General features: G+C 40.8%; 2 protein-coding genes across 3 annotated transcripts; both read right to left on the reverse strand.

The window, feature by feature from the left end:
- Positions 1-11,029: 11,029 nt before the first annotated feature.
- LOC112553245 (acyl-coenzyme A thioesterase 8-like) lies at positions 11,030-15,922 on the reverse strand. 2 transcript variants are annotated; one of them, XM_025220342.1, is made up of 6 exons: positions 15,804-15,922; positions 14,109-14,248; positions 12,731-12,956; positions 12,439-12,596; positions 11,984-12,187; positions 11,030-11,510 (listed from the first exon to the last, which is right to left on the reverse strand). In XM_025220342.1, the coding sequence occupies exons 1-6, from the start codon at positions 15,911-15,913 to the stop codon at positions 11,353-11,355; spliced, it is 996 nt and encodes a 331-aa protein (XP_025076127.1). In that variant the 5' UTR covers positions 15,914-15,922; the 3' UTR covers positions 11,030-11,352. The 2 variants fall into 2 exon arrangements, with proteins under 2 accessions (XP_025076127.1, XP_025076126.1); XM_025220341.1 differs by having other exon boundaries at positions 14,109-14,251.
- A 1,898-nt stretch (positions 15,923-17,820) lies between these two features.
- On the reverse strand, positions 17,821-26,919 carry LOC112553203 (kelch domain-containing protein 4-like). Its single transcript, XM_025220279.1, has 12 exons — positions 26,537-26,919; positions 25,248-25,339; positions 24,166-24,244; positions 23,306-23,404; positions 22,475-22,611; positions 21,556-21,648; positions 20,788-21,008; positions 20,225-20,364; positions 19,843-19,934; positions 19,139-19,643; positions 18,874-18,976; positions 17,821-18,716 (listed from the first exon to the last, which is right to left on the reverse strand). Exons 1-12 carry the CDS (start codon positions 26,645-26,647, stop codon positions 18,514-18,516), a joined length of 1,875 nt encoding a protein of 624 aa, XP_025076064.1. The 5' UTR covers positions 26,648-26,919; the 3' UTR covers positions 17,821-18,513.

Consider the following 26,919-nt stretch of genomic DNA (forward strand, 5'->3'; position numbering starts at 1 on the left):
CCCTCCCCCTCCATCTCTCCCTTCATCATGAACGCGCGTGCGCCGGCCTCTCACAGGCGACTGATCGAGCTGTATACACAGCAAGATGTGAGTTGGAGTAAAGTAAGAGTAGTGGAAGTACCCGCAGCAGCAGCAGCAGCAGCAAATTTTCTGTGACCGTAAGCAGCACGGCAACAGTTTAGCAGCTTTATTGTCGCTGCTGCTGCTGCTGCTGCTGCTGCTGCTGCTGCTGCTGCACAACCTGTCAGTCTGTGCGTGCGGGCGTTCGAGCGCGCAAGACGGCGGAACCCTTCAGGACATTTCACTCCCCGTCCCCCAGTCCAACGGAAATCCACCAGGAAACCAAAATGAAAACATTGGGGACGGAGAGGGGTGGTGGAGAAAATGAAGGGGAGGTGGGAAGGAGGGTTTTGATGTTTGCCCGCACACACAGCAGATGTAATGCTGCTCACGGTCCTGAGCGGCTGACGTACAACACCTGTGTGTTCACGAACACAGGTCGAGGATACCTGGCAGACAACCTTTGACCTTAATGTAATGCTGAAAAATACAGGTAGAAAATGTTTGTGGCCATTTTGTCACGTGTTTTAGAAAGGCGCAAGTGGATGTCATCACGTCTGCACTGCGGACATGTTTCTTACTGTACATACACCGACAGCTGGCCACATCATCACTATGCTGCAGCTGATGGGGGGAAAGGTGAGTTCAACGATGTAACCAGCCCTTCCTGCTCCACCCTCTGCCTGAAGAAAGCATCATCGTCATCACCAAATCCCTCTGCAGCAAAGATTCGGAGATGCTAACCTCTCCCCCAACACACACCTTTTCCTCCCTACAAAAACCTTTAGGGCCTCGTGGTATTTCCGACGATGTCTCGCAGCTCTGATGAAGTCGCCCTCTGGATGACTGGGTACCTGGCAAAGGTCAGCCCTCTGGTGGCTGCGCGAGGTGTACAACAGGCTCAGCCCACATCCGACCACAGACAATTCCGTTCTTCAACTCCAACAGACCGAAAACTTACAACTTATAACAACCATGGAAACCAAGAAGCTGGCCACGGACTGCTGGTCAATGATGGTTGACAAGACCAACTGCATTTTGTAGAGCAGGTACATGTTCAAATGTCCCTAGCTCCGTAGGACCCAATGAATGTAACTGGTTCACCGTGTCTAAGGCACTTCCTGGAGAAGGTGCAGTCTTCCCTGATAGTTCACCTGCTAGGTGGGCAGTTGGCCGGAAGCTTTCCAGTGACAGGCGCGCGCAGGCCTTAACCTCTGACCTTGGACTGGAACGCGCTAACCCCTAGGTTACGGATAAATGTGTTTAGGAGTAAAGGGAGGACTGTGGGAAACAAACCCTCAGTCTAAAGCTTTGGCTGATCGAACCAGAGAAACACCAAAAAAGCAAATTTTGGTGAATCTTTGCGGTCGGAAGTAAAATGAATTGTTTTGTGAAGGAAACCACAGCTGACCTTGCACCACACTTGACCTCACACAAAGTTCGGGCAGTCTCGCATGTCATGGTCGTTGTTTCCAACTAGATGCTAGACAAAGAGAGGAGAGCTCAGGGGTCACGAGTCGCTGTCCACAGCAGTTTCTGAAATGAGGGATTCTAAGAACATTGGAGAAACGCGGCTTATAACCAGAAGGTGCAGCTATACAGCAGTGTATCGACAGCTGCGGTTCACACTGAAAAGTACACACGAGCACACTAGTGATGACAGACCAATGACGGACAGGATCGAATATATACCTGTGTATGTGTGAATGTGTGTGTGTGTGTGGGGAAGGGTGTACATATATCAGTGTCATTACTGTCACCGCCGCCACAACCCTCCATGCCATTTCACAACATGTTCCAGGCTTCGTGCAACACCCAGTTTCTGCCATAAACAGCAGAATGACTCTGTAAAAGCTAAAAACTCTTTTTTTAATTAAACGAGGCTTTTCGAGGGCCAGGCAAAAGCAGACTACAGTGATCCGGTGATAACAGATCTTTCTCGGAATAGCGACCACCACGCGGCGCTCCTTCATAAACAATCTTCGCGTGCAAAAAGCTGCACAATATATTCGTTTGTAAACTACCTGACAGCCTTACCTGAGATTATCAAGATGAAGAGAACAGTCGTTCCCCTTTCCTAATACCGAGTTAAGTCATCTAAGGCAACCTGTCTGTGAAGTTCTCATGCCACACACAAGTTCCAGACGATGGTCTTTGTGAGCATCAATCACCCTCATAGAATTCTCAATCAATTCTCTTTTTAAAGTTGGTATCAAAGCGATCCCTCTGTCAGTAAACATTCATTAGATAGTGTGACCTCCCAAACACACGAACTCTTTGTGTCACGGGGAATCTGCTATCATCACCTTGGATACAGAGGGTGTGCCTACAGAACTTTCTAGAATTAGATGCCTCGACTTCTGAAGATGTGAGCAGCAAAGGTGAATGCATACATAAATTTGTATGAATACAGGCGCACCTGTAATAAATCTTTCACACGCACACAAACACACAAACAAACACTGAGAAGGCGTCTGGCACTGAAAGTGAATATTTGTTGCATAACGAGATAGCAGAAAACTGATAATAATGTAAATGTTACAACTCCCTTTTGAAAGATTTTGTATTGTCAGGTATGTGATGCAGTCTGCAATGGTATGCCGTCAACTGATCACACCAAACAAAAAGAAAACATTGCAACACGTGATGAATAACAACTCATTATTTAACTTATTAACCAGGTGAAGTTTGTCAATAGTTGTTTACATGAAACAATATATCAGTGTGTGTATTTCTCTTGACATAAAATGTTAAGTATTGCAAACAAATTATAATAAAATGTTTAAATGTATCGCTGTGGAGGTTTTGTGACTGGCAGCTGTAGAAGACATTAAACAAATATTGGAACAGTTATGTTTCTTTCCTGTGGGCTGTTTACTGACCTTTCACCGGAAAGGTCAAACAGCGATCTATGTGATATTGCTCAAGTAAACAAAGACAAAAAAGCGATACATCATCTCTCTCACACACACACACACACGAACTCGCATATACACACGCTAAAAGCTTTATTTAAACAGCTTTCCTGTTAAAATGATTTCCACATAAGAGAGAGAGAGAAACAGTTGCTCTGTCTAAAACTACAGTAAACCAGTGATTGTATATCGTCTGCCAAACTCGTGGAGAGAAGGGCTGGGAATTTACAAAAACGAGCATTAATAGAAATAATAATACAGAGAAACAGAGTGAGAGATAATACTTTAAAAAAAAACACACACACAAACAACAAACAAACAAAGCCGTGAGAGGGTATAACTCTCTTTCTCACAATGGTGGGATTGTAGAACTCTCTAGTGCCAGACTACACAAAGGCTCTGAGCTTTGACTGTCACAGTCCATGTATCAGGCTCAAGGCTCAGGAAGTTTGGTGAGCCAGACAGACATGTGACTTTTCAAACCTTCCATCACACAATGACAGTCAGAATCAGGGCATCTGAATACCACGTGGTATTGACATTGCTACAGGTGTTATCATTACACAGCCTAAAATAATAATAATACAGATTCAATTGTCACCGTGATTGCCATGTGATTTTTAAAGAACTTCATCTGACATCCCGTTATAAACTCATCCTTCAGAGGAGCAAAAGCGATGCAGAAGTCGAGAGAAGTGGCCACAAACACAAAGAAGTGGACTAAACTTTCCATGCCAGACCTGTGTGTTTGAGAATCTTGTCAACTGCTGCTTCTCTCCATTTCCCATCGATCAGTGCGGTCTGAACTGTACTGGTATGTTCTAGAAAGCTCGATAAACCGTCTGCCTCTGTACAAATTTCGAGAAAGAAAATTAGAGACAAGAAAAAATTGACTATATCTGGTTCATGTCAAGATGGCCCATGGCTCCCAGGCCGTTGAGATGAAAGTGGTTCATCGTGTGTAAGGCAGGGTTTATGGAGTCACGAAACATTTTCTTCTTTCACCTCCCCTGAAAAAATTCTGGTACCCCTTCACTACTGGGTGTGCCGTAGAAGTTTTCAATTAGTGGCTCACGAGGGTTTTAAGCCTCATATCCTCTTTCTTGAAGTCGCAGCCAGTGAGCCAGGTCGCACGTACGCCGCCATCTTAACGAGATTGCGTCACATGCACGTCAGCAGACGGAGTCTAAAAATAGAAATAAACCCCTTCTCAGACGATGACAGTTAGGGTAGTTTAGGGTAGTATGTGTGTGCTGCCGCGTGTATGCGTGTGTGTGATGAGAAGGGAAAGGTGAAGGACATTAAAGGTAAGTACTAGCATCAACGCGCAGCCTGTTCTAGGTCACGTGACTTCATGTGTTGCGCCCTCGGTTTGTGAGCACGTGATTATCGGTGCTTCGCCTCATTTTTCTACAAACTTCTGTCAGCTTCACTAATGCCGCTTCCTTGGCTTAGCGACAGGTTGCTGTGCTTCAAACTACCATGACTTAACCTTTACCCTCTTTTCCCTCTCTCTAACAGAGAGCTACCCCGCTCCCACTATTCCCCGTAACTGTGAGTGTCGGGCCTTGGAAGCTCTTCAGCGTGAAAGTCAGGTTTTGTCGGCTCTTCTCGAGTTCGGGCATGCGTGTCATGACCGCCTGGCTGTTAATCACTGCTCAGCGGGCGAGTGGCGTTCACTGTTCACCGACTTACCTGGAGATCGATCGCGCGTGCTGAACCATCAAAACATCCTTTGATGAGGGCTAAGGTGCGATGGCATGCCGGGAGCCTGCAGCACCCGACACGGAGGGGTGGATGGTTAGGACAATTTGTGAGGTGTGTATGGGAAGGAGCAGAAAAGAATGAAAAGATCAAAGATGTGGAGATTAAAATGTTTTTAATACTCTATTCTATATTTGTATATATGTTTTGGAGGGAAAGAAGCGGCAGAGAATAGAAATGGAGATGAAGAGATGTTTGAGAAATGAGAGTAAAGCCGTACCGAGAGACACAGGAATGAGGGTCAGTGATGATGGTGGTGAGCGAGCCAACCGACGAAGACACCGACGTCATCCACCTGACGACGCATTTTCAGAGTGTAGCTGTTGCTAGGCAACAAACTAACATAACCCAATAAGGTATATCAAATAAAAAATAAAAACAAACTGAGGCAAGTTTTTCAACAACATAATCATTACATAAAGATTTGCAATCTTGTAATATGAAAGGATTATTATTAGTATCATCATCGTCGTCAGCATCATCGTTTGCACATTTCCATCAGAGTCCATCGAAATAGTTTACAGCATGCGACATGCACGTCTCCTTGATACCTTCCTGCGTGGTTCCGACCATCAGGACACGAGGACTGTTGGACCGACACCAATGGAGTCGTACGGGGTCGCGATGAACTTCGCAAACGGCAGACACACCATACGCACGGCATCCATTCCACTTCCGGTTGCGGAGGAGGGTAAGGCTAATAAAATGTCAATCCTTCTTTCTATCAGCACGGTCGTCGACGATGACCAAGGTGTGCAAGAAGATTGTGGAAATAATGGTTACCTGAAAGTAATGCTCTTTTGCCTTTGCACTGAACTCGAGCGACGCCGCCCTCTGAACTGCACCTGGCCAAGGGCATGCGCACTCGATCGCCTCCTACCTGTGCCCCCCAGCCTCCCCCTACGCCTCTCCGGGCAAGCGTTATCACGAATGGATGCAGAATTGTTTTGCTGTGAGTGCAGTTCGCTCTCACAATGGCCTTGTCTCCTCTCCTCCCCCACCCAGAATTTCTTCACGGTCTACTGAGCACGTACCCCCTCCCTTTATCACTAGTCCTCGAACTCCCCTCCTCCCCCTCCACAACCAATGGCAACCGTCCTGCGAGTGTGCACCACGCCACGTGGCTCACTCCGTGCTGATGCTCGTGTCCAGGGCACGTGAGCTCAAGGACAGGAGGGAGTCTTTGGGGGGAGGGATAAAATAGCAGACTATCCTGCCATGACAGGAGTGTGACAGATGTTCAAAACCCTCCGTCCTCCACGCGCAGACCACGACCCATTCCCCGGGGTCCTTCTGTTCCCAACGCGTGTTCTGTTATCTCCCAATGATAATATTAACAATCATTTCCCACCCTGAAGCCTCCGCTCATCCCTCCTACTCCCACCCGTGAGCAACAGACAGACGTGAAGTGGCAAGTAAGCTAAGTACTCTACAGGTACGTCCACGTTAAAGAATAATGGACGACATGAAATGACATTTTTTTGCTGGTAAATCGACTGTTAGTAACGGATATTGAGGGAGGAACGTTAACTCCGATGGCGGTCGGGATGTGACGTAATAGATACACGCGCACATTTAAGTTTCAGTTAGTATGCGTAACGAGAGATGTTCAAATTTTTTTTTAAAAAATCTCAATTCATAACTTACTCTCGCGACCACGCACATTGGAACGGACACGTGCATTACGGGGCTAACGTTGCATGGCGCCTTGTGTGAAATCTGGGACAAGCTCAGCTACTCGCGGTTCGATTCTCGCGCATGTCACGTCAAGGGTTGATGGTCTAGCAGCGAGCACGGTTCACTCTTGCGTTTTCCCAGAAACCTCGGCACATCTGACATACCTCCACCACACACACACACGATTCCTTCCGGAACAAAGGAGCTAAGAAGGGTTACAGTGTGACCCACACACTTGACACTTCTATACACAGTGATGTGACCCACAGACTTCTATACACTATAGTGAGACCCACAGACTTCTATACACAGTGATGTGACCCACAGACTCTATACACTGTAGTGCGACCCATCTAAACATCAGGGAGGATAACCAAATGCCTTTCGTTAACGGGATTCCCATAAGGTCAGGTGCTACTAGGTCTTCCTGTGTAAAAGTTTTAAGAAACTAATTAAACAGTAGTTATGGGCGAAGAGATGTGATATAATGTCAATTTAGAGCTGTTAACCCCTTTAAGCAAATGTTAAAAAAACCCAAAGCTTGCAATTCTTCTCTATCAGCATATAGCAAAGCTTGCCTCGTGTGATGTCAGAGTGTACACGAACGTGCCCCACCCCCGAACCCAACCCACTTTTCCGGAGATGAGGGGAGTAAGTGGAAAACGTTTTTGCTCCATGTTATGACTCCAGAGCATCTCCGCCTCTGATCGTGTGATATGTTATACAGCTCGCTGTCTCTCCCAGAACACAGCCGGCAATGATCCCGTCTGTGGTACAAGTGTATTCCTCAGCTCAAAATGGCTCAACTGTACGTCAACAAGGCTTTGTAGCGCTCGTCCAACTCTCGAATCTTGATTGTAGTGCTGCACAGTGTGTAACGATACTCCACTTGATATAACAGTCTGCTGCTGGAGTATGGGTGTGTGTGGCGGAGATGGGGGGTCATAGAGCTCCATCCTGTCCGTGCCGCGCTGTCTCAGATCTTGAATATTATCATCGAATGATTTGATTTCCGAACAGGGTACATGAAAATGCGTGTAGCAGGTTTACAACTCACGAAATTGTTTTCATTCTGATCAGCAATGTGTCTTAGAAGCATCACAAGAAATAATGACTTGGTATGGTCGCTACCCCGCAGTTACCTTTCCTCATAACTGTAGTCATCAGCAAACCTGTTCATTCCTATCCTCCCTCTCTCTGTACGTGTCTGTGTGTGCTTGTCTTCAAAAGGAGGAGGGCTTTGAGAATTATAGCATAGTTCATATGTAATGTTCACTGTTATGTCGTTTGGTGTGTGTTGTGTGCTCAGGGATCTGTAAGCCAGACGGAATCGCGAGAGGCTGCCAACAGACGTGTTCCAGAATTAGAATGCAGGAGAAGAGTAGACGGGGAAGACACGAGGTGAAAGGACAGAACAAATGAAACAAAGTTCCTAATAAAAACGAGGGTTCGCCACGCACCCACTCTCCTGGGAGCTCGTAGCACACATATACACTCTATCACACACACACGCAGGTATTATATCTTCATCAAATCACTGTGTAGAAGAGGCTGCTCACACCGACCCCGGTAACACACGCACGCGCGCGGAAGTGACGACACAGAAGGCTTACGTGTGTTTGCATACCTGACTGCGTGCTCGACAGACCATAAGACCGACGGAGTGTGTCATGTATGTCTTGGAACTTCCACTGCCGTGGAGTGGGTGGGTAGGATGGAGGAGACCTACCTGCGAAGACAGAATTGATGGTGAGAGAGAAAGAAGAAGAAGAAAAATTCGGGCGAATGGCGCGTTCTGTTTCCACAGATTAAGCATTTTCTCCCCCTTCCTCTTCCCTCCCCGCTACCAACCTTTCCTTTCTTCGCCGTTCTGTGTGTTTCGTTCGACGCTTAACTCGATAGTCGCAGCGCGAACAGCGATGAATAAATTATGTGCGCTATGTTATGCCTCGGGGGCCACCATCCATACACGCACTCGCATACGACGACAACACACACATACACGCACACACACACACGGCTACGCGTGCGCACGCGCGTGCTCCCCATATAAGGCCAGGTGCGTGATTGGGCAATCAGCGCGCGCTCTCGCCGCAGCACGTGCAACACGAGCCGTGGCGAAAAGGAGAGGGCTGGGTGGAGGCGGAGAGCAGGCGAAGGTGAAGGGATGTCGGAAGAACAAGGTGCTGTGAAATTCCTTGACTGCAGGTGTAAAGGCTGGTCGCCGAATGGCGGCTCCACGCTGGCTGGCTGGGCGCTCTGCGAGCCTCGCACACACGATGACGAGCGCTGGAGCTGCATACAGGGAGGAAAAGCGCCTTGCTGGCACGGTGTTCGTCTTCACCTTTGCGTCTGGCTCCCTTTCCAGCCATCCCCCACCCTCCCTACCATCCATCGGGAGCCCGAGGCAGCCAGAGCGAACAGTAGCAGGCCATGTTGTAGCCAGGTGATGCCACGCCACTGACCTCCCCTCTGACCTGCCGGCTAGGTGATTCGCATCTAGACTCGGCTGGGCAGGTTTTTTCTTCTTCTGGTCCATCATCCTTTTAGTTTGATTATTTACGCCCACTTGAGATTATTGCATGAGACCAACAGCTAGAACGAAAATAAAAGGTACCACGGGAAGAAAATGAAGAGCTATATATCGGATGGCAATCGGTGTAGGGCGGGCTGCTCACTATAGATAACGTAGGAATTATCAAAGGAGGTAGGAGGTATTTTGGGTTCAGAAGCGTGTAAAAGGTGAAGATCGAGCTAGGGTGAGCGATCAAAAATCCTCCCCCCCCCCCCAAACACTTTTTTTTTCATTCATGTAAGCTAATGGGCGGATGGAGTATGCAGGAACACCTTGATATGACATCGCTCTCCCTGTTACAAGTGGGGGAAATCCCTGCGCTTTGGTAATTATATTTCTGAAATGCCGCCCTCTCTCTCTGTGGAAAAAAACAACAACAACAAAAACACCACCTTATAAGCACGTGTACACGCGCGCAGCAATAAGCAAAGCTACAACTAATCGTCCTAACAGCTAGCTGTTGTCCAGCAGGACATGTGCTATCAGCTATTGTCCCGCAGGACGTTCCTTGAGCTGTCCTCCACAGGATGTGTTAACGTTTGTTGTCTAACGGGGCGCTGACAACTGTTGCTGAACATTTCTCACGCTAACAGCTGTTGTCTAACAGAACGTTAATAAGTAATTGCTTGCCTTTCCCACGTGCGTTTTCTGCGCACGTGCACACAGAACGGTTGTGGTTCATCACGGCTGGAGAGAGGAGAACCGGGTCTTGCGTATTCTTATTGTCTGACAGTTCGTTCTTTCTCGTTCGGTTTATTTCCACAGTAACAGTAAAAAGCAGCCCCTATACTGAAGCTGTCAACACCTTGCTGAAAAATAGTAATTTGCACAGTTACCTGCAACAGCAAGGGGCAGATCACACTCTTATGCCTAACCCTTCTTAAACTCTTGGTGGTAGGTATATATATTTTATTTTGAATCGGTCTCCCAGCAACCATATTTTTACTGATTATGTACTTAAAAAGCAGCTAAGGGTTAAGGTTAGTTAAGGGAATCTCAAACATTGCATAAAAAATAAGCATCACTGATTATGCTTACACAGATTCCTTCCTTGATAAACATTCAGGTGTGTTTCTGCATGTCTTACGGGTGTTAAATACTTGCCCAAGTTTCTGACTGATGTACCTACGTGACATTAGGCTCGTTTTCACAGTCCAGGGAACCAAGAAACTATGAATATTCCCTTGCATAACTACTCATGACAAGCGAGAGGTTCCCGGTTCACTATAGGGTGCTCGGTTTCCACCCAAAATGTTTTATTAAATCCAACAATTTTGCTGTTCACAGCAAAATCCCAGCCAGACAATTCATACCTCTCCAGTTCATTTCATTAACATGTGCTGCTCTTTCCAACTCCTAACTCTGATGTATAAGTTTTGTGTGCCCAGTTGTGCATGCTGGCAGAACCATGTACATCCTTCTTGCTCTGTTAAAGATCTCATGACGATTGGAAATTGGAACTGCTATGTTGGACTGCTTACCTATTAAACTCAAAGTTTTGCTTGATTAAATTTTTCCACTCTTTCTCCTGTGTGAGTTTGTGTACCTGAGTGTTTATGCTGGGAAATTTATATGTCTTGCACTGTTAAAATATAAGTTATAACTATTGATATTCATGGGGCGTCTACAAAGCATGCTCATGATGGGGAAGAAAGTTAACAGATGAAAGTAGAACAGGTAATTAATATAAACAGAATTAATGGCTGTTTTAAAAGCAATACATGGAATGTTAAAACGATTTTTTAGGAAAAGGCAATTTTTCATTCCTTAAGCAAAATTAAGTTACAACTGCATCTGTTTTAAGAAAAATTGGCTTGTACATAATCTGGTATATCCTATTACTATTTGAATTTATTATTTAATTCATTCTCATTTTTGTTTAAATATTTGAATGCAGCTCATAGATTCTTCAATGTTTCTACTACGAATTTTAAAAAATCATTCTTGTCCTTTTCTCATGAACTTTGACAGTCAATCTTCATAATTCACATATTCTCTTTCATTCGGAAATACTATATAAGAAGTGAACAAAAGTTCATTTAAAGTAAAAACTTTCGGTTTAAGTACAGTTTTTAAAATTGAGAAAAACAATTCTTTTTTATTGTATTTTTATAACTCTTTAACAGAATGTACTTCTGTCTCAGCCACGCCACAAGTGAAATCTGGATAACTTTTCAAAAGGATGACTTGCCATGTAAATGAATTAGCTTCTTATTAAAAGCAACGTTTCTGTGTATCACAAGGAGCAAAGTTATCTGGCTACAAAATATTAATCAGCAATCAACTTGTTTTGTAGCATTTACCGATCTCTTCTCAAACAATAAAATAGTTTCATCTCTTTCCACAAGTAAAGTTCATGTCTTATAATTTGGATTTTGATGTTAGAGGGTCTGCTGTCTGTGTTAAAAGTGTTGATCTGTCTGTACGACGTGTTCGTACAACCCCTTCCTGTGCAACTGAAATAGCCAGACGGCCATCCCTGGTCCACATACGTCCAGTGTTGTAACCTCTCCCCTCGCCTGAAAAAGATTAATAATAATTAGGATGCTTGTATGGAATCCCAGCATGTTGCTATTGCTCTATGTTTTATATCAGCAGGCTAAGAACAAGGAATATAAACGCAAGCTGGTGGAAGGAGCCTCTCCCTCCCCTCCCTCTCTCTCTCACACACTCCACCCACCACCACCACTTTAACTGTGACCGGTCATTGAGGGGACAGCATGAGATTCAGCAGCAGTACACACACAAACCTCTTAACCATAAGCATAATGACCACAAGCATTTCTAATCAGCAGCATGCACAAACTTTGCTCTTAAATTACCTATAAATATGGCCAGAAGACAGCATACTAATTCTTTACAATGGATGCATAAATCTTACCATGTTAGATAAATGAAAATCAGATAATCACAACATATGGTCTGTCGCAAAGTAAATGATAAAGGGAAATAGCCTAAATTATCCCCCTTCCATAACAACTGACAATCATACCGCACACAGGACTTTCCATCTCATACAACAGCCAGTCGTCAGCACGGAATGTAGAGTGGAACCACACAGTGTGGTCAATCGAAGTCATAAACATTTTCTCCTGAGCCTCAGCATGGCTTCCTGTATAGGGAAGTGTTGCTGTGCCCAATAACATGGCATCGGACATGTAGGCTGCACAGCACTGATGCATCTTGTGATCGTCTCCTGCAGTCATAGGATTGAAATAGTACTTAATCATTCTGTTCATATAATGATAATGATAAAATAATATTGCATGCTGGAGGTGGTTAAACAAGTTTAAAGCAGATGATATGAAAGTTGAAAGTAGTCATAACAGATTTTATTCAGGCTTTAAATTGAACAATTACAACAATTAAAGCAATCTGTGTATTAGTTCAAACAAGCTCATTTTAGTGTACCAAAGCACATAATTATTATACTTTCTAAATTCTCACCTAAATGCCCTGCTGCTTTGATCCAAATGCAGCGCCTTGCGGAGGAGGGCCTAGTCACATAGTAATCAGTCTTGTCTGCTAAACGTCGATGAATTGCCATGACATCATCTGGCATACGATGCCTTACCCCATATCGGTACAATCGAGCCTTTTCAGGGCTGCAGTGCAAAGCAAAACAAATACAACGGCATGTATAATACATGAGACACAAAATAATGTAAATTATCATGCATCTACTGACATATCCATGTACATGATCTTCCTACACACAAAGTAAAAATAAAATTTTAACCCAATGGCCTTGATAAGCAGCTTGTCAAGATCCACACATTGTTCTGGGGGAGGTACATCGGGCATCTTGAACTGATGACTGAATGGGTCTTTCTCTTCTCGCTTGAATGATGCTTGCATGGTGAAAATGGCCTGTCCCTCTTGCATTGCTTTGATATTTCGACCAACATAGGTCTGGCCATCACGTGTTCGATCAACTAAATATAGAATGGGTATTTTGTAGTTTCCTGCAACAGACAGCATCATAACTTTAATCTATTTACCGCTCCTACTTCATGAAAAAATGGGCACATCATCATCCAACATCCTCTACAATATTTACAATAAAATCAGGACAGTAAAATAAGCTGAAAATTCACCAAAAAAATCGTATTTATAAAAACTAATGTGTAAACCTGCCTTGAAGACACAGTGTTGTCCTTATCTACTAACAAATTTTGATTGCAGCAATTTATGCTAAAGGGAGGTAAGCATGCTCCTAACATGAACACGGCTGAAGGTGTACACAAAATGTCTGATTATTTTCCTCCAAAACATCACTGGCAAAAAATTTAGAACTATCAACATTTTCTCATTTTTGTGTTACAGATATTAGAGATACAGTAATCGGTGCAAATGTTATACCAGAACAAAGAAAAGAAATGTTATAGATAACTGTTAATGTACTGTGCTAAATTTATAAAATGAACTAACACTGATCATACAGGATTGTTTGATAGTTTAATGGTTAAAACATTTGCTTGCTACATCTGCAGAGAGAGGCCAAGGGCTCAGAACACTAAGACACTTTTTTTTGCAAGGCTGGGCATTGGGGGTTTTCTCCACTCCCTCTTCCCTCATAGTGCAAAATCCCCTCTATGTGGAACCCTTTCCCACCAAAACAATCAACCTAACCAACACTAATCATACAAAAAAGAAATTGTACGAAGTCTCTGTATAACTCACCTTAACACACCTCTTCCGTGAGCATCACTCCTAACAGTACTCCACAGAGTGTTACTCCTTTTTAACTCCAACTCCCTTTCCATTTATTGCTACTTCCCTACTTGTCTTCCTCTGCTGAATTAATACACTTAGTTCTTGTTACCTGATTCCTCTTTGCATTTTCTATATTTGTCTTTTATTAGTCATCAGTACTGTTGTTCATCCTTCCTTTCCTTTGTATGTTTATGTTTCATTCTAGTCTCAAGCAATAAAAGTATGCACCTTATGAGCGTGAGTATGAACTATACAAATCACATATTTTTATAATACTTATTATAACAAAGTAGCATTATTTTTTATCCGTAGTTGTTTAAAGCTAAAAAATACCTAATCAGACGACTTCAAAATCTTCCAAGACTTCTTTCAATAACTAATAAGCTTTGCTCTAAACTAACCTGGACGCAGAAAATAGCAGTGCAGACTGTGAGCATTGTGATCAGAAGGCACAGAATAGGATGCAGCTGCCAAAGCTTGCCCCACAACCTGCCCGCCGAACACAGCCCGTCCTCCTTGAGGCTGCCACAGCATCTTACTTCTACTGATTATAATGAACACACTTGAACTAACCCTCAACATTTAGTTTCAGCTCCAGAAATTTTTATGCAAGAATAAGAAAGAGGGGACAAACTCCAAAGCATTAAAATAAAAAAACTCTGAAAGAATATGTGTTTCGATGATGATGATGATGGTGATGATGATGATGCAGATCTGTTTTCATTGTATGTGGGTTCTGGGAGCTAATATTTTTTCTAGCTAAGTTTGATCAAGTGAATCTGTTGTATGGTTTGAAACCTCAGTCTAAATGAAGAAGAAGATATTAAGTAATAATTTCCATAATAAGTATTTGGCTCAAGTGCATGTTGCGCAAAGACCTTTAATGCTTAATTTAATTTTAAACTCCTCACATTAAAAAAAAGGTGGTTTCCCACTAAGAATAATGTCAAATGCAAGTATTAAAATATATTAACTATACAAGATAATATAACACTTTATTTATCCCAGAAGGCAATTCAGGGCAGCTCATTATGAAAGCACAAAACACTACTACAACATGTTACCAAAACATATTTGTATCCACCAAACAGACTCCTACTTGAATGGTTCAGGCAGCTGCCTTTATACGCACACACAGCAACATTCAGTAGTATCACAGTCAAAACAATGAAGGACAGCCTTAATCTGTTGGTCCTGCATGCAGTGTCTGCCTATTATACAGAGACAGGAGAGCATTCTAGACTTTGGAGCCAGTGGAAACAATATGATATGAAACCTCCTTCTCGTGGATGTCACTTACAATATTTTACCAACAAAAATCAAAGACAATCTCTTTGTTCTTACATTAATTTTTTAATAAACTGTCATCACACCAGGCAAACAAATTAATCCACAGGTATACCATGGGTATCTACTGGCCCGCTTAGTTGAGAGTGCAGTGTCATTTGAGAATTTGACAAGATATTGACCCTCGTGGTTACTGCGGAGTCTGCTGATATACAGAATAAACAGAAGCGGGGATGCAACACAGCCTTGGAATGAGCTGGTGCACAATGTGATGGTGTCAGAAACAGGGTCGTTGACAAATACTCGTTGTTGCTAGTTACTTAAAAAATATTAGAAAAATATTAATAACAGGCGCGTGGAATCACTCTCGAACTCTTGCTCCTATCAGGTAAACGTAACCTGAAAATGGGTACGCCTGAACGAAATTAGGACTTTTGAAATACTGGTCGTAGGTCTTAAGAACCGATGTTAGGTTTAATGATTGAAATCTCCTAAGATAAATTTAAGAGCGTCGGGACAGATGGAATCGAAATTGTGAGTACATATTCCGTCAGTTTCTTGAAACAAAAAACATTAATAAATCGTATGAAACTATTAATAATAAAGAAACAGGCGTATGGGATCACTCTCGAACACTTGCTCCTATCAGGTACACTTAACCTGAAAATGGGTACGCCAGAACGAAATCAGGGCGTTTTACTTTCAACTAAGAAGTCAAACGAGTAAAACGAGTCTAGTAAATACTTTGACTGATACATCGTGTTTTAAACTCCGCAAAAACTTCCAGTATGAAAAACTCATTACTGTACCTGTAAAGATCAACATCTATTTTCTCAAGATTCAAGAATGACCGTATAATAACGCTCTCAAAGTTCTCTTTCTTTTCTGTCGTCTGCACAGCTGCTTTCTCTGACGCCATCTTTAATTCTGCAGTAAGTCCGGTTACTTCCGGATATGATCGGTATAATGTTTTTCTAATTTTGTTGCTGTTATTAAATTAACATAAAAACAGTAAAAAGTTAAATTTTCCTGCATTATAAATCGGCAGTCAGCTCGGAAATAGCACGATAAAAATGGCATAGCGTCGGTGCTGATAGATGCGTTGCTATGGGCGAGCTTGCCCGCCATCTGTATAAGTAGACGTTTTTGTTTTGCCCAACATCGACCATTATAAAAACTCTTGCCTGTATTTATAAACACAAACCGAGAATGGAACAGTTTTTGTATAAACTGGTGAAATGCGTCTCTCAGATGGATTTTTTATTAAATGTCGCCCTCGATCCTTTTAATTACCAAAGTTGTGGATCTTTCAAATGCTGGAAAATGCTGCATGTGTACTTCTCTTTATACAGCGAATGTGTGAAAAGGTTCAAAGAACCGACAGTGCCATCGCTGGATCCACGAACCTGTATTATTGGACTGCTTGTAGAGGATTTTTGACCCATTAATTCATTGTTTAGGCTCGCATTAATGAAAATGTCCACTTTGTTGTTTCAGCCGTGCGACTTTTGAATGGGCTGTGTGAATGAATGAGACACGAATGTATAGAAGCCTGTTTTGTGAATGCAATTGTGTATGAATTTTAATCGAGCCGCAACTGAATTGCCCTCTGGGATAAATAAAATATTGTCTTATCTTAAGTTCTGGCTCTCGTTCGTCGGGTGCGTTGTCTACTCTTTACCTCGCGTTCTTTTCTTTCCTATCCACCACGCACCCGCACTCAGCCGACCTCTATACTCCCCTGTCAGTGTTTGCAAGTTTTATGTTGACACTTGTCTTTCCTCTACGGGTCAAGTCCGGGACGTGTGTGTGGTGGGGGAGAAGATTGGTAAGTTTGTCTTAGAATGCAAAAAAGGGTCTGTTGAAGCTAAGGGATCTTTTAAATTTTCGTTTTGCTTTGTTCTTGTCAAATAATCAAAGTGGTTATCGAACAAATTAACAGCATCCCAAAGATAACTCGACCATTTTTCCCTCGCAAGATGGAAGAGTCCGAAGAAGTTCCGCAAATGCATGGGAAAAACTGCAGCAGCATTCGTGGATTTTTTAAAATTTACTAACCTAATTGGAACCAGAATGCCACGATGGAATTATCAGTTAATAAGAGTATTAGAGCGTTGAAAGATGTTGCTAAGTATTAAAAAATCATGTCACAGAAATACAGTGAAACCACTATAAACGAAAACAAAAATTTTGAAGTCTCTGAGATATCAGCTACAGCTACACTTGCAGGCAACATTTTTTATGATGCTCTCCTATGGAATATCTCAAGAATTCACAAAAACTCATGGAGATTGCAATTGTGCTTTAGAAACAAAATATTGTAGCCGGACGGACGACGTCCCTCGCTACTGGCCAACACCGCGCGGCCGCCTAACGCCAAGTCAGTCCGTTCCTCTTTGGTGTTCCAGGGAAGAGGACGGAAGTTCCCAATTGAGACTAATGGCGGAAAACTGCGCATGAGGCTAAGCGTTGGTTTCGGCAGATAGCAGACAACATATACACGTCCGTGCTGGGTCTGCTTCTTGCCCACCACCTTTCAATGGCAATGACAGCTGGTTGCCAAAACACTGCACTGTTACACATACTTTTTTAAAATAAAGAAGAAAGATGAAGAATGAGCGATTAAAATAATGAAGTCTGAATATTGCTATCATTTGCAACAACTTTCATTTAAGTAAAGGTACATGTGCTGCCAAACTGGCGAGGTGCTGTTAGACTGCACGATACAAAATAGTGGAACTGTAAGTCTGTGAAATGTCATTCATGTTGTTGCCTAGATGTGAGAAAAATAAAAAGTATTATAAGCATATAACAGAAAACAATAAAATACTTTCTCTCATTTGATTTATTGATTGCTACCACCACCAGCTTGTCCCAAAGGACAACACTGGTGTACTCGCTCTCTCATACGTATGCATACATGCACACAGCCTCTCTCATACACACCCTTTTCACACACATCATACAGAGGATGCTTTTAATCAAACCAAGCTTATGCCTATTCATAATTATTAATAGGTAGAGCACAGTAAAGACTCATTTTTTTCAAGACCCAAGTTGACAAGAAACAGAACATTTTATCATTACTACATAAATGTTAACTCTCAGTTCTAATTATGTATTTTCTTAAATGCCCTAGAAGAAAAGACAGATGTAGAAAGAAAAAAAAGACACTGTTTCAATCCTCTCATATGACCCTCCAATCCAAAAGATACAATTACCAATTATGAGTCCAATTACATCTTTAGAATTGGTGTTACAAAAAATGTGGCAATGGTACACAGAACATTATCCTTCATAATGACACCCACTGGAATGCACGTTCTTGTCAATTCTTCAGACTTTGATATAAATGATCATGATCATGCAGGTCTTGTCCAAACATCTCTTTTTTCGCTCACCAAAGTGTCTGAATAAGGTTAGTCATATTCCATTCTTTTAGTCTCAAAAATATTCTTCTGGGTGACTGTATGCAAATGAGCTCTGAGCTGCAGATGGAAGTCATAATTTGTTTTCAGTTTAATCCTGACCAGTCGCCTCTTGACAGATTTCTTTGGCCAATTTTAGCAACTTTCGATCCGACAGTGAGATTCCGTCACCCTCTGTTATAGTCTTGGCCTGAGTCAACCAGTAGTCCTGGGTGCGGCTGAAGTAATCATCGGACATTTCCCCTTCCTCTCGCTTTGGAGCATCATCAAATGTCATATCAATGTCGCTTGAATCTAAGGACACACAAAAATTATTTATTTACCAGGTCACCTTTGACAAACAGGTAAATAGAAAAAGATACCATGTGGTCTTTACTGTTAGTGATCTGGGACAAATACAAGACGTCTGTTTATGAAGTAAACAATAATCATCATACAAGCAAGTACCTACCATCATCAGATTCATCCTCCTCTGTCTTCTTTGCTGTTGCCCCTTTCCTTTTCCTGTCTTCCTCCTTCTCATCATCATCATCATCAGATGATTCCTGCCACTCCTAAAAGAAATAACCATTAAATGCCACATGTGCCTCCACTTGGATGCAACAGCTAACAACAGCTGTATGTGTTTGTGCCAGCTTGCATAGACATGAAAATTTATAATAAGCCAACACTTACAGAATACGACCCTTACACATGCATGAATAACACCAACTAACCTGTGTCTGAGGATCGGGGCCAATGACTGTTTGCCAGGTGTCAAGCTTGCCCAAGTTCAGGGTGTAGAGATCACTTAAAGTGATCTGTCTGTCCCCTTCTTCATAAGTTCCGCCATACAAATATAAAGTACTTTCTTTCACTGCAAGGCATGGCTTCATCCGTGCTGAAGGTCTAAAGATCTTCTGAGCTGGCCTTGTCTGATCATTGTTCACCACCTCACCTCCACTATCAAGAGAGATCTGTGGTCCAACGGTGACAGAAAACACCTCACCACCAGGAAAAACAGCTGGGGTTGTAGCACTAGTTCCTTGAGTTTCATCCTGCATTATTGGTTCTTCCTCAAGTGCCTCTTCCAAATCTGAAGTACCCACATCAATGTCGTCCTTGTTAAGGTTATCTGCGTCTTCAGTATCAATACCCTCTTCAGCATTCATGTTTTCTTCCCCCTCTTCTTGTTTTTGCTTGCGACGTCTCTTCTTTTCAGCACATGCTGGTCGCTCTCCCCTGGATGCACAGTAGTTCTTACTTTTATACATGCATGAAAGATATATTTATATTTAATTACTGTTTTACAGTTTTATTTTATATTTGTATTATATTTTTGCTTATTTCTTAAACACAAATGTATGCATATGTGTGTGTATAAATATATACATTTTTTTTCTTTAAATTTATTTCTGAAAAGCTCAGATCTGTTCTTTACCTTAGATTTACTGAATACCAATGCCCCTTATCCAGGTCAAGTGAAAACAGGTCATTGTAGAAAACTCCATCCAGCTGTTCCTCATCCTCCTCCTACAGAAAGGGAAAAAAAAACTAATATGCATTTCATTCAAGGCTAGTTAAGCTCATAGCTAAAAATTAAAAAATTACCTTAACCAAGACAATATCATGTGACTAAAATTAAAAGGATATTAAATAACTCCTCTACAAAGAAATATAAAAATTTATATAAAACATAATATATCTGTGCCTGAAAGCAGCTCTACAAATAAGGCCTTATGACAACAATTTCATATGGCTTGAATAAAGTCAACTTGCTACTTGTGTGGTGCCCATGAAAAAGAATAGGAATTTTCTCCTACCTCATCAAAAACTCCTCCAAATAGGACCCCTCGGTTGCCAGGGGCAATGACAGCAGACATACCACAGCGTGGTGATGGTCTGATACCTGACTGTTTCACATTCTGCCAGCGCCATTTGGGGTTGACGCCCTCAGATTTTCCTATTTCAAAAAGGATTAAAGAATGACACTTTTTAAATGACAGAGTTGTTGCAAAATTATTTTACTTTGCATCCCTGCACTCACAGTTGTAAGCATCTTTTCTGTTTTACTCCTAAGCCAGGGCTTCTGCTTACGCGAAAAAATGCGTACAGTACGCATGAAAAGTTCGGAGGACCCCTTCAATTTTCGTCAATGGGGTCCCATTCAATTTTGGGTGAAGAACAGGAGGGGGGAGGAATTGCGCCACCGGACCGCTTTTGTGAAGAACAGGGACCCCTTAAAAATCTGAAGAAGGGGTCCCTGGGACCCCAAAGAATTTAGCCTTAGCAGAAGCCCTGCTAAGCAGACTTTGGTTCTCAAATACAGAGATGTTAACCTATGTGCACAACTGCAAGTATTATTATATGTATTTATTTAGTTTACCTTCTGGCAAAAGTGCAAACATATCAGTGTGAATAAAGCCCTTGTCCACATCTCTCTTGACTTTTTCCTTGCTGTATCCACCATATACTAACAGACGTGTGGGTGTGGCAAACAGTAAACATCCAGAACGGGGGCTAGGAGGGTTGCCAGCTGGTTCCAGTTTTGTCCAGACATAGGTCCCAGTGTCAAAGGAGTAAATATCATTGAAATATTTGTAGTCTCTGGAAAAAAAAAACCCAAGTATTTTTCAGTTATATTTCATGTGTGGTAGTTGCCTCATCATCTATTTATAGTATACAGTTTTCAGTAAAATAGCAATTTCTATATAAGTCAGATTCAGTACCCATCATCAACCTTTTAAAGTCGATCCTCTCAGAAAGATTACTTTCACTGACAAAATCCCCACTTTCCTTGCCTAGCTGATGGATTGCTAACTGCAATTGTAAGACAACAAGAAACACACTCATGCTCTATATCTTTTTTAAGCTAAACACTGAAACTTTAAGAAAATGAAAACCTTTAGAAGTGAAGAGTTATATCGTCATGAAAGTGTCAAACAATTTTGTGCTCCATACCTAATGATTTAGCTTCATTTAAACTATGCTTAAAGGAATCTGCATCTATGAGGAGCAGATATTTTAAACTGCAGAGGTAACTGGATAACCACTCTGTTTAAGTGATAAATTTTCAAAGAGCAGTGCAAATGCAAAATCTTTTTTTAAAACATCATCAGCAATATGATTTACAAGGATGTGTTTATAGCTTCACCTTGCATTGTCATGGAAACCCCCAAATACAAACAGCTGTTTCTTGAAAGCAACCATCCTATGGCCACTACGAGCAGATGGCCCACCTGGACTCCTGCAAGATATAATTGTAAAATCCTTTTTCGATTTCTCCATTCAAACTTTCCTTCCTAAATATCAGTTATCAAACTGTTCAAACCAATACTAATGTCACTGAAACTGCTTAAATGTAGAATAAATAAGTCTAGATCTTAACTGCAAGATACAACTTGTCATCATTGTGAATTGTGATGCCATTTTGTCTTGGCTATGAATAAACATTACTATTTTAATAATATCTCCTATATTACTGTCACTTTTTGGTCTCATTTTTGGATCTACATTGAATATGGTGTCTCCTGTTGCCTTTTTCTGCTGCTTTGGATTGTCCTATGTCTGTGCCAAGTAGTTTTCACCTGTAGTCCACTTCTTCAACTAATGGTCTCTGCAGCCTGTTGTTCATCTGGGCCATCTTGTCTGAGATTTACTAGCTTTATGCAATTATTTGTCTTCGTCTCTCCACAATTGTAACATCTAGTTTCTAACCTAAAGACCATGAAATCTTCACATCGTCGTATCATCATCATCATCATCATCATCATCATCATCATCATCATCATCATCAACAACAACAACAATTTAAAAATTGCAAAAATAAAACCTCTTTGAAATTTATAAGCTCTATAACAGACAGACTTCCATGAGGATATATGTAATGTGTATTCACTGTACCTTTTGAAAATATGAATACAAATATTTTAACATAAGTAAGAATTCTTTTCTCAAGCAAAATAAATACCATTCAACTCTGCATGCAAGAAAGGCAGCTGTTTAAACAGGTAGGACATGCGTATACAAGAATGCAATCAAGACACTAAAATATTTTGCACTAAAACACTGACTTTATTTCCTCCCATTTCTTCTCCTTCAGGTGAAGTACCCACAAATCACGATAGTGAAAAAACTGGTTCTGTGAATGGCTTGAGAATTCTCCTCCAAACACCCACATCTGTCCTCCACCTTGTGCCATGACCGCAGCCTTTATAATAATAATAAATGCAAAATTTGTAATGTGCATACTCACACGCTCTTAGCACTTAAGAACACAAGCAAAACATGAACAGCATATGAGGGACAGGAAAACAAACAAATAACATATGAACTATAAAAGAATAAGCAATCGTACTAAACAAAGAATAAAATCAAATATAGAAAACACAAAGAGGAACCAAATAACAAGAACAAGAGCTGAGAATAACATGATATTGCAAAAGGAAGGGTGTGAAAAAGGACTAGCATGGTGGGAAAGGTTTTTAGGAGTAATGTTTACTGAAAAGGTGTGTTTTCAGTGCACGTTTAAGCAACAGTTTACACAAACAACAGTCCTTTTTCTCACCATGAATTATCAAACAAAGGCTCCTTCTGTTCTACAACCCTGACCAGCCCCAACCCATTCTTTTTAAAATTATGAGTGTAGTCATTATCATTATCTATCTCCACATAGATGTGATAGAACAGTTCAACATATATCAAGTCTACTATTGTGTATCCTACACAATCAAAATCACCATGAAAACTTTCCAGTTGATAATGATGTCATCTGGTATCTTATATAAAAATATCAAGTTTCTACTACCAGGACCACAAAGATCACTTCAATATCTTATTTATAATTACTAAAATTTTCCCTAGTAGCTATGTACAAGATCAAAACATACAGCATTACACCATACCTGGTGAGAGCTGCGAGGGGGTGGTGGTTTTGGTGACATCACTTTTGTCCATTCATCTTTGCTTATATTGTAGAAAAACAGATCGTTATATAGATGCATCTGCATTGAAAAAAAAAACCAAAGGAATTTCATGAAAACTGATTTTAGTCTTTTAAAGGACAAAAATAGCCCTATGATTTTACAGAAGCTATTGTCACATCAGCAATATAACCATTTGAGGTTTATTGTCCACCTGTCTTCATGGATCACTTGCAGATGGACTGCAATATCATATGAAGTCAGTTCAGTTTTGAAACTTAAGTAAAAATTAAAAATTAAAAATGAGTAAGTCATATGGAAATGGCAGACTTTTCAACATACATAGCAGACTTTCTGAATTGTTAGTGCATATATTTTCTCATCCTGAATAAATATTCGAACATAAAACTTGGAGCTGCAAAATCCTTATTTAAGCTACTGTCTCAAAATGTCTACCACAAATGTTGGCCATGATAAAGTTCTGTAAGGTACGTCATAATACTTTTACTTAGTGAAAAAAATAATAAAGAGAAGGGAAAATCATAAAAATAAAATAAGTAAAAACCATTAAGACTAAACTCATTTTGATTCCTATTCCTATATTCTTATAAGATTAGAGGGCGACTAGAGGCAGCTCTATATGGAAGCACAACAAAACAAAAAATGGTAAAATGGGTGCTGAGAAAAAAAATAAGGAGGAACTGATGGCAGAAAATGATAAGAGACAGAGGTAGGCATTTCACTTTTAACTCAAAAGTATGACCTTATATCAGAAATTTATAAATCATTTCCATGAGATAAAAATACAGTGAGAATCGAAACAAAGAAAATAAGGCTCACACCTTTGAACCAGTGAAGTATTCACCTCCAAACACAATGAGCTCCTCTCTTTCTGGGTGTGATACCAATGTCATGTTGGAGCTGAAAGGAAAATCTATTCATTTTAAGATGTACCTATCTCATGTATTAGTAGGAAAGTCCGCTGCAAAGAACTAAACAAACATTGCACTGAACAGATTTTTAATCGTAAATGGCTATTTAGTCTATCTCATGGGTGGCTGTCTACAGATCTTCAACTAGAGATGAGCTATCAGTTATTAATTATATTAGTGGGGCATAATTATATTGGGCCAATGAGCCAGGTAAAATCCTTTAAATCATTGCTTTCCCTTATCATCATCTAAATAGTTGTGGACTTTTGTATGATCTGCATACATTACACCTGCTGTGGTGTTCTTTGGTTAGGCACTGATGAATATCACAAACAGGACTGCCCTGCAGCTGTCCAAGGTGAAAATTTGCAGGATCTCCCTGTTACTTGACAACACTCTGACAGTACACTGTCACTGATTTGGTAATGTATTACTCCATCTCTAAGTCTACTTATGCTCTCCATGATCTTCTAGCTACACTGGTAAGAGAGACCAGCAAGACTGACTAGTCCGTCACTCTCATAGTGGGGTGATTTATGTTTCCTTCCAATCTTGTAAACTCTCTCAAAGACACATTAGAAACATTATGAAACAACAAATATAAGCATACAAATTTCTGAGCTTGTAGAACAGATTACCTAACAGATAACAATATCTGCTTTACTTTACTTCAGTGTCATTTTCTTTATAAAATTCAGTTCTCATTTCCAGAATATAAAGTTATCAAAAATAAACCTGAAAGCTCTGATTAAGATTTTACAACTGATTTTTCCAAATACAAAAATTTCACATAAGGATTATTCTTTTTATGCAGATTTATATATCATAGGAATAATTATTATTGTGTGAAGAATATGCACATCTCAAATTCTCCATCTATTTTAAACTATTTTATCATCACAATTGTAAATGAAACCAAATGCTGAATAAATCTGACTTTGTAACTGACTCACACAGTTTAAAAAATAACAACAGAACACAAAAGCTATTACCGTGGAGTAGGTGGGGGGCATTTTTCTTCTATAACTTGTGTCAGACGCTTGTCATGTTCTGTAAACTTTGCTATCAGTTGTTCAATGTCTTCCTATCCATCAAACAATAGTGGCATTTGAATAAATTAGTCAAAACTATCAAATCAGATGTTAAATAAGTAGTTGGACATATCAAAAACATATATATATATAAAAACAAACACATGGACATATGTACAATATACTAAATTTTGAGAATTTTTCCTCTGGAAACAGAAACTAGCTGGGTCAATAAAATTTCAGCGACACTGCAATATTATTTATAGTATATAATAACATTGATTAGAGTTAAACAGTACTATACTATCTTCTCTCCTCTCCTTAGCTAAATTTGTATATTTTCGCCATCCCTGCCACATTCACCTACTATTAAAGACTGGCTTTAGATCAAGAAGAGATCAAGTGCTTATATACTATTCTCAAAGATTCAGTGTCATACTATGATTTATTATTAGCATCATTTACATGATTCTGCAGACCGACCAACGAATAAAAACTACATAAAAGCTTTTTAAAAGATGATTTATTCATTGTATTTTTGTAATTTAAGTTGTTGTAGCCAATGTAGTGTTGCTCTTTTTTACAAAATAATATCTGAGACCAACAATGGATAGGAAACACCTTGCGCAAACCAGCTAACCCATTGCCAGGCAGGCACTTGACTGGAACCCTCGGGGAAGAGGAGAGTTGGGACACCAAAGCAGACTTTGACATGAATAGTAGTAAAGGAGGCAAAAGACATCGGAACCACATGGACCCAACTGATGGGGGCTACCTAAAACCGGGTCCGCTGAAGAGGTGTTGTTGCGGCCCTATGCACCTCGACGAGTATCAAGGAATAAACTAACAGTGCCCGAACAGTCAAAGAGACTGGATTTATAGCAATTATATGTACTCAGCCTGATGATTGATTTGCACAACGTAAAGCAAAGGAAGTGAGATTTCAAGCTTAAATTTGATGAAAACATTACTATTGGTTGGAGGATGGGGTGGGATTTATTGCGTGGGAACGTAAGGGTGCGTCAACTAAAATATTATGTTGGCCTGGCACCCGCCTTACAAGTTACGGTGATCCCTTGATTTCAGAACTACTTTATTTTCTGCAGCGGTGAAAATGTTCCTTTTCTCTTCCCTTTTCTGTGTTTTTTTTTTTTTTTTATTATTATACGCCTATACTGTGCGTGTCATGTTTGTAATGATCAGGTAACACGTAAAGTGGTGCTTAATAATATATATCTGACAAAACTAACCTCGCCTTTCTCAGCTATCTCTTTCTTTGCGCGCTTTGCAGCTTTCTTTTCTGTTTTAAGCTCCGTTTTTTCTTTTCCTTTTCCCTTCTTATCCTTGTTTTTCTTTCCCATCGCGTCAAAATTTCTTTGATCAGAACAATAATAACACGCAGAAACTGTAAACAAGTGACGCTCTAACACACGTGTTTCCGGTTGCAAGGGCGACAAATCTGTCCTTCATAACCCCAGACTTGTCTGTTCCTACCTCTGGAATGCAAAAGCTTTATGAATCTGATCAGGGTTTTCCCGTTTTCTTTTCCCTTTTTATCCTTGTTTGTCTTTCCCATCGTGTCAGAACAATTTCTTTGACCAGAATATTAATAACTCCGTATCAAATGCAGCAG

The sequence above is a fragment of the Pomacea canaliculata genome, linkage group LG12 (assembly GCF_003073045.1).
Source record: "Pomacea canaliculata isolate SZHN2017 linkage group LG12, ASM307304v1, whole genome shotgun sequence".
NCBI classification, from domain to species: Eukaryota; Metazoa; Mollusca; class Gastropoda; order Architaenioglossa; family Ampullariidae; genus Pomacea; species Pomacea canaliculata.

Coding starts and splice junctions, on each gene's coding strand:
- LOC112553245 (XM_025220341.1), bottom strand. CDS start 15,913: ATGGCGTCAGAGAAAGCAGCTGTGCAGACGACAGAAAAGAAAGAGAAC. Junction 12,597..12,730: donor CTGCTTATCAAGGCCATTGG/GTTAAAATTTTA, acceptor TTTGCACTGCAG/CCCTGAAAAGGCTCGATTGT. Junction 12,188..12,438: donor CAAAGCAGCAGGGCATTTAG/GTGAGAATTTAG, acceptor CTATGACTGCAG/GAGACGATCACAAGATGCAT.
- LOC112553203 (XM_025220279.1), bottom strand. CDS start 26,647: ATGGGAAAGAAAAACAAGGATAAGAAGGGAAAAGGAAAAGAAAAAACG. Junction 20,365..20,787: donor GTTTGCACTTTTGCCAGAAG/GTAAACTAAATA, acceptor TTTTTGAAATAG/GAAAATCTGAGGGCGTCAAC. Junction 18,717..18,873: donor GGAGGATGAATCTGATGATG/GTAGGTACTTGC, acceptor GTGTGTCCTTAG/ATTCAAGCGACATTGATATG.